Raw genomic sequence first — 7,608 nt, forward strand, 5'->3', positions numbered from 1 at the left:
CCGGCAAAACGTGAATGGGAGAGGAGAGCGCAATTTAAAGGTGCTGGCGGCGCCCGGAGAGAGCCCCGCGCGCTCCGACCCAGGCAGCGTCTCCGCGGCCGCCTCTGCGCACCGCCCAGCGGGGCCCCAGGAGCCGGCGAGGGGATGCCCCCGATGCCCCCCAGCAGCACCGGAGGCGGCCCGGCGTCGACCCCGGCCTGACTCCCGTCTCTCTGCCCGGCACCCCCCGGCCCGCCCCCCTTCCCCAGCCCGCGCGGGACGGGGCGCCTGGATCCGCCCGGCTCTGGCTGCGCGCCGCGGGGCGGGCCGCCCGCTCCTGCCTTTCTGCTCCGCCGCCCCCGGTCCCCAGCAGCTCTATGAGCGCGGCTTTCCAGTCCTCCCTCATGATGATGCAGCGCCCCTTGGGAAGCAGCACGGCCTTCAGCATAGACTCTCTCATCGGCAGCCCTCCCCAGCCCAGCCCGGGCCACTTCGTCTACACCGGCTACCCCATGTTCATGCCCTACCGGCCGGTGGTCTTGCCCCCTCCGCCCCCGCCCCCTCCGACCCTCCCTCAAGCCTCGCTGCAGCCCGCCCTGCCGCCCTCCCACCCCCACCACCAGATCCCCAGCCTGCCCCCCGGCTTCTGCTCCAGCCTGGCCCAAGGGATGGCTCTCACCTCCACGCTCATGGCCACGCTGCCCAGCACCTTCTCCGCTTCCCCGCAGCACCAGGAGGCGGCCCGGAAGTTTGCCCCCCAAGCTCTCCAGGGCAACTTCGACAAGGGCGAAGGGCTCGCGCAGGAGAACGAAGAGGGGAAATCCTTCCTGGGCAAGGAGAGCTCGCTGCTGTCATTCGCCGCCGCAGAAGCCGTGCAGGCTTCCCTGGGTGAGTGGACAAATGACTCTTCTGGGCGCTCAGTTAGAGCAAGTTTTTACTCCCTTTCAGTGAAGCCGGGGTGGGGGGGGGGAGGGTTATTGCCAGGGGATAAGGACAGATCGTGTGTGTGTCCAGCCATAAAATAACCATGTCAATTTCACAAATTTAGCAATTCCATTCCATCGAAATAGGTGATCTCCAGCTACTTTTTACTAGGAAATAAACCCCTCTCCCCCACTCAAATCCTGGGGGAGGTGGTGAGTCTCACACATTATTTCCAAAGGAATGCACTCGACAAGGGTTGATGAGCTATAACACTGCAAAGCGCAACCTTATCAACCTGAAAACTTAAAATCTATGTCACATGTAATTACTACAGTCTGTCTAATCGCTATTTATAACAGCGCTGGCTGTGCTGCAGGAGGCCAGTTGGATTTTACAATTGATTTCAAGCGTTTAAAAAAATCGCACGCAGGAAAGAATCATCTCTGAAATATTTAATCCTTCCGGGGAAAGATGTCTTTTCCAGAGAGAACTAATCTCGGTTTCAACACTTTCTTCCCATTGTTCACAGTACTATCCAAAGAGGAAAAGTTTAAGTACTTCCCAAACAAATTAAGTTTCCCTTTCTCCGTTTTTTGAGAGGTTTTCCTCCCACTGTTACAAAAATATTGGCAAGTGAAATATACATGGCTACCAGTAGCTGCATGCAGAGAACTGTCTCTTCAATCTTGTGTTGTGGCAGAAGGTAACATTTCATAAATCGGCTTGGTGCGAGGCTATGGGGGATGGTGGCTGCTATTCCAACAAATGATGAGAAAATATCGGCCAGGGGAGAAGTGTTGAAACGGGCAGTGAGAAATTCAGTCTAAAGGAAACAGCTACATGTCCCGAAATGTTACTTTATGTCTGCCAAGATCGGTTTTCTCTTTCCTCCCTATAATCCCGCTTGCTTTCATCAAACCCGGATAGATCTTCCTCCCCTGTATAAATAGAGAGACACAAATCGAGGAGGATTTAATTCAGTAGAACTAAAATTTATGCTGGAAAATGTTCTGGGACGTCTGCAGAGCTAGCCGTGCAGAATGTAACGAAATGCCTTTGGTTTGCTTTCAGTAGGGGCTGGCCGGGCTCAGGCCAAAGATGATTCCAAAGCGGAAGACGACTCTAAAGGCAAAGAGGAAAGTTTCTCGATGGACAGCGATCTAGATTATAGCTCTGATGACAATATCACAAGCCAAGCCGCTCATAAAGAAGAGGACTCTGGCAACGCACTAGAAGAAAACACCCAGAGCACAAATAACTCAAACACCACCACATCTACTGGCAAAAACAGGCGTAGGAGAACAGCCTTTACCAGCGAGCAGCTGTTAGAGTTGGAAAAGGAATTTCATTGCAAAAAGTACCTGTCTCTGACAGAGAGATCCCAGATCGCTCACGCCCTCAAACTCAGTGAAGTGCAGGTCAAAATCTGGTTCCAGAACAGAAGAGCCAAGTGGAAAAGGGTGAAAGCCGGCAATGCCAACTCGAAGACAGGAGAACCATCCAGAAACCCCAAGATCGTCGTACCCATCCCCGTCCATGTCAGCAGATTTGCCATCAGAAGTCAGCACCAGCAGCTGGAACAAGCCAGACCCTGATACATTTTCCACTACCCCTCCCCCCCCATCCAAAAGTTTTGATCAATGTTTCGAAATCGGGTTAAAAACAAACACACACAAACTTTAATCTGAACCTTTCGACATATCAAGTAAAGCAAGAATCTATTAATGAGGCTTAAAACCTGTGTTTTGTTTTGGAGCGGGAATATCAAACCCTTGAAGAGACCTAATAAATATTTATGATACTGTCCTACCTTGTGTATAAAGTGCTGGATGTCAGCTGCAGTGTTTTGACTCTTTTGGGACCCAACAACCAGTGACATGAATTCTGACATTCCAGAAGAACAACAACAAACAAAAACTGCAATGCCTATTACCCATCTTTGGGGTTTTGTTCCTTATCATTTTGAAAGGTAAAAATGAAACAAAACTAAGAGGTTTGTTTTCCCTTTTTTGGGTTGGCTGAGTGGCAGACATTTGGGTGAATTATTTTATTTTATTTTTGCCTGGCTTTCTGTCGATTTGGTTGCATATTCTACTAAGCCATGTTTGAAAAGCACGATCCTCTCTATTGTGTTTAATTTATTTCAATGTAGCTTTTTCCTGATAAGTTATGAAATTTAAAAAGAAACTCAGTCTTGTGAATAAACAAAATCAAAAGCGAAAAAGAAAAAACCCAGCCGACTTCTGTACCGAATTTCTTGTGTGAGAGTGGGAGCATTTTCCCTCCTAGGACAGTATCAGTTTAGGTATGGGTCCTCTGCTTCTTAAAGGTGAGGTTTATTGTCAATGGGAAACATTTCGCAAAATACCTAAAGTTTAACTCTGGGGGAAGGGAGAGCTTGCCACCAAGGTGATAGCTGAGTTTATGGAAGCGAATTTAATCTATAATAAACAGTCAACAAAACCCTGCTGAAATGGATGTTATAGAAACAGGCTGGCATTGTAGAACCTAGTCCAGGAGGGAGCTGACCAGAAGGGAATACGGTAGCCATGCCTGTGATTCTAGGTACCTTGAATTGAAAAGGATCAGACAGGTCTTCTGCCCCCTCCGTAAATATTCAACACCCCCATACCCATGCACCGAATTACCTGGCGCTTTAAAACCAGCCAGTACTGAAAAGTCGGTCAGTGAACTGTTCTGATTTTACTTCTGCTCCAGTCGTGTGCAGGGTTACTGTGGCGTGTCAGACAATGAGAGAGATCCAGGCAGTTTACTCTTGAAGTGGGACTGACTTTGTATTGTTATCTGACCTGCCGCGCTGTATCTGATTAACGCTCTAGGAAATTAACAGGGCCAAGTCAGTATCTATTCGCTGCCTACGCTCTGTCTGATTAGGTGGAAGAAAAACTGCAACCCCGCAACGTTGTCAGAACTGTGGAGGGTCTTTAGTGATATTTAAAAGCAAAGCCCCCTGTTCACCCCCAAAGTTGTCATGATGCCACACTAATTGGGATGCGCACAATGCAATAATCTGTAACGACATGATAAAAATGACAATATTCCGCTAAAAGCTCAGCCAAAATAAACCCATCGAAATGGGGGATTTTTCTTTTCCACACGATTATGGGATTAGGAGACCAGAACTTGTTTCCGCCTGGTTATGAGCATACACATCAACGGTTGAAACATATATTTGATTGTCTACTCTTCCCCGCCCCCTTCTATCGAAAGCTTGTTTGCTAACAAAAAGACTTAATTTATTAACAATCATTGGAGCTAAATACTACCTTTCCTCCCACAGATATTTAAACAAAAATATTGTCTCTATCACTCGCCTATAACGCATCTACTGTGGGCATCAGGGACAGAGGCGACCTACAAATAGAAAGACAGGAATTAAAAGCGTTAATTTGCTAAATAAAATTAAAAACAAACAAAAAAAGCAACCAGCTCCTAACTGGCTGTGCAAGTGGACAATTAAGGAGAGCTGCAAGGAGCAAGTTGCTATGCAGATAGCGCTGAGACTTCTAGTTTAAGCTTCAGTGAGTAAATCAAATGTTCCAGAAGGTCAATACCAATATTGACATAATTTATATCAGTTGCACTTCATCATATATATTTTTTTTAATGCTGGGGTTTAAATTGCATTAGAACGGTCTGGAAATGAAGCTTTGTAAGGACACAGCATCTTGTTTGTGGTTTCCCTTCTAAACTGCCCCAAAAATATTCCAAGTAAGTAGCCTGATCAACATCGATTTTTTTCCCCTTTTGCACTAGGACTATATTATTTATAATGACTGATAAACGGCCTAGATGGATTAAAAGAGAATGATAGGAGAGGATCATGAATAGATAGCCTACATTTGAATCACGGCCACTGAAAGGACAAGGCCAAATATTTCGGCACCAGCAGATAATAACTGGAACTTTAAAAAAAAATCTATGGATACAGAGGCTTTGACCTGAATCACACCTCATAGAAAACAATTTATAGCCGCAGAGGCATTGAAGGAATAAAGTGTGACTGTGAGCGGTGTATCGCATGGATGTGGGTTGTTTTAGGGGAATAAAGTGCAGAAGGAAAGGAATTGCTGTCATGTACCTGTGCTCGTTAGGCAAGGGGCTGGTGTATGTCTGCATGGAATTTGGAGCGTGGGGATTCCGTGTGTGTGGCTATATATAAAACCCAGGTGCAGTCCCCGTACAGTTGTCAAACACATACTTGACACACCCAGATCAAGCAGAGAAATGTATGAGCTAACCGCACCCCCTGGAGAAGTAAAAAGAAAGTATGGGAAGTATAAAAATGCGTAGCCCCATGACAAACCCTAAATTTTCAATACATGATCTCTATGTATTTTTAAGCGATGCCAGAAGCACTATAGTGCAATCTTTAGTCTACAAAGGGAAGCGCAGACACTTATGTGGCTACCGTTTGTCCCTTCTTAGAAAACCCTGAAAATAGAAGCTCAAGTCGCTTAAGAAGTTTTCCAGCCGTCCTTAGCTGGGAGGAATGCGAGAATGACGCGAGCGCTTTGGCTTGGGGTCAGTTACACCGCTCCAGAGCTGGGAGGATTTCATCTGAGCAAAGAACAGCTGTTCTTTGCCCCTTTTCCGCCAAGGGGGCTGGGAGGGGAGAGACACACGCGACAGTAAATACAATAAAAGTACGCAGCTGCCAAATGCTTAGCAAAGTTACTTACCAATCAAGTTTTTTTTCCCCCACCCAAATAAAATAGCTGCAAAGTATGTGAGAGAGAAAGGGAGATACAGGGCTTGAGGTGCCCTGAAGTGGAAACAGGGACAGAAGAAAAGAAGATAAACAAGTGAGGGGGGTTGATAGCTGTCATCATCACCACGATCATGGCTTTCATTTGGCTGCCTAATGAGTCAGATCACAGGCAGAGAGAAAAATTGTCAATCGCCCAGGCTCTAATGAATTTTTTTGCAAATTGTAATCAAGCCAGGCCGTCTCAGCTCGCTGATTAATGAGACCCAGGAGGCTTGGCCAGCACCTCAGCTTTTTATTCCATCCCGTCCTCCCTGCACTAAATTAACAGCAACTTGTCTGAGCTTCAAATTAACTCCCAATGATTAATTCTGATGGGGGGGCCTGAAGAATAGCTCGTCCTAATAGGCACTGGCCTGTGATGCTGTTTGAAATTAATCCACTTCCCCTTTGGCTGCCTGCTTTAATCCAAGGTTGGGGTTTGACATCACTATATTTGTTGTTACAATAAATTCCAGTTACATCTGCAGCTCAAATCATTACAGTGCCTCAGTCATAGAACAGAAATCGGGGCCCAAGCTGACCAGCCCAAAGTTGGGAGTTTTCTCCAAGCCATTCGCAGCTCATCTGGCCCTCTTATATGACACTTTATTATAAAATATTAGATTTTTTTCCAAAAAGTAAATTTACCACTAATTCTCATGCAAACAATCCCTCTCATTTCTTGGTGCGATGCTATTCTATTAGATCAGATACATGCATTTTCAATACACTCCTGATCTTTATAATCATCTCATTAGGAAAATGATGGGGGGGGATTATTTTGGTAGAAAATACTCCCCACCACCCCTACCACACACACACGAGGCATCTAAAACAAAGCTATCAGAAGAGACTAGGCTTTTTGCCACGCTAGAGCTGTGCTTAACTGACAAGCAGAGTGTGTTTAAACTTAGCAACTTTCATTGCACTGATGTCAGGGAAGCAGGAGAAAGGGCTAACTGGCGTTCTGTTAGAGGTGTCATTTCAAAAGGAAAGGTACTAACATTTTCCCAGTGATCAGGAAGGCTTCTGTAGAGGGTCTGCTACGACTCGAATCCTTGTGTCCAATTTGGGTTTAATACTCCTACACACCACAACTATTTCTTTAGTCCTTGAGCGAGCAGGTTTGGATTTATTATTAATTAATTATTATTATTATTAACATGACCTCCCATCTCTTCTTGGTGGTGATCTTTAGGTTCCCCATTGACTGCGTTTCCCACTTGTGTTTTTATAGCTTTGATGACCATCATTATATGTTGTATTATTGTAAACTCATCGTGCTATTCCCTATATTGCATGCAATTTACCACTACACATATGTCTCTGGGGCAAACACATCTGTTCTAAGAAGTCGAGACACCTCCCCCCTCCGAAGGGTCAGACCTCTCTTCCATCTTGTTTCTGTTTGTATTGACTTAATTGGTTTAATTATTTCAGCTGTGATTGGCAATACTCAGCATTGTACCTTTTTAACTGCCCCAGGGGTCTGCCAGTGATCTCTGTCAGAAGGATGCAGATTGCTTAGCCATCCTGCAATTTACAAAAGTCCCTTTGTGCTGAAGCATTGAGATAAAAGTAGAACTGTTCGCTTTCCATTGGAAACGCGGGATGAATTTATTATCCCAGACCCCAGCAAAGGTGGTGTGTGGGAGGGGAGATTATGCTTTCGCAATTAATTTATTATTATCTGTCGCTGATTGTCTTCTCAGGCAGTGGGGGAAAGTAACCCGACTGGCCTTCAGCGGACAACGCAATAGGTTGGAGATTTGGAAGAGATGTTTGCAAATAGTCGGTGGCCAAACAGAAAGGTTAAAGCAGCAGGGACAGAAACCCACGCGAAGCAATGGCACATAAGGGCCAAAACAGAAGTAAAACTGAACCAAGCTTGGCATTCTTATGCCTTTTCCCAAGAAAGAGCAGTTTGGAAAGTG

At 45.8% G+C, this 7,608-nt stretch overlaps 1 protein-coding gene across 1 annotated transcript; it reads left to right on the plus strand.

The window, feature by feature from the left end:
- Positions 1-307: 307 nt before the first annotated feature.
- Positions 308-3,013, plus strand: GBX2 (gastrulation brain homeobox 2). Its single transcript, XM_073304773.1, has 2 exons — positions 308-867; positions 1,975-3,013. Exons 1-2 carry the CDS (start codon positions 357-359, stop codon positions 2,496-2,498), a joined length of 1,035 nt encoding a protein of 344 aa, XP_073160874.1. The 5' UTR covers positions 308-356; the 3' UTR covers positions 2,499-3,013.
- Positions 3,014-7,608: the final 4,595 nt, after the last annotated feature.

The sequence above is a fragment of the Lepidochelys kempii genome, chromosome 11 (assembly GCF_965140265.1).
Source record: "Lepidochelys kempii isolate rLepKem1 chromosome 11, rLepKem1.hap2, whole genome shotgun sequence".
Lineage (NCBI taxonomy): Eukaryota > Metazoa > Chordata > Testudines > Cheloniidae > Lepidochelys > Lepidochelys kempii.

Coding starts and splice junctions, on each gene's coding strand:
- GBX2 (XM_073304773.1), top strand. CDS start 357: ATGAGCGCGGCTTTCCAGTCCTCCCTCATGATGATGCAGCGCCCCTTG. Junction 868..1,974: donor AGCCGTGCAGGCTTCCCTGG/GTGAGTGGACAA, acceptor GTTTGCTTTCAG/TAGGGGCTGGCCGGGCTCAG.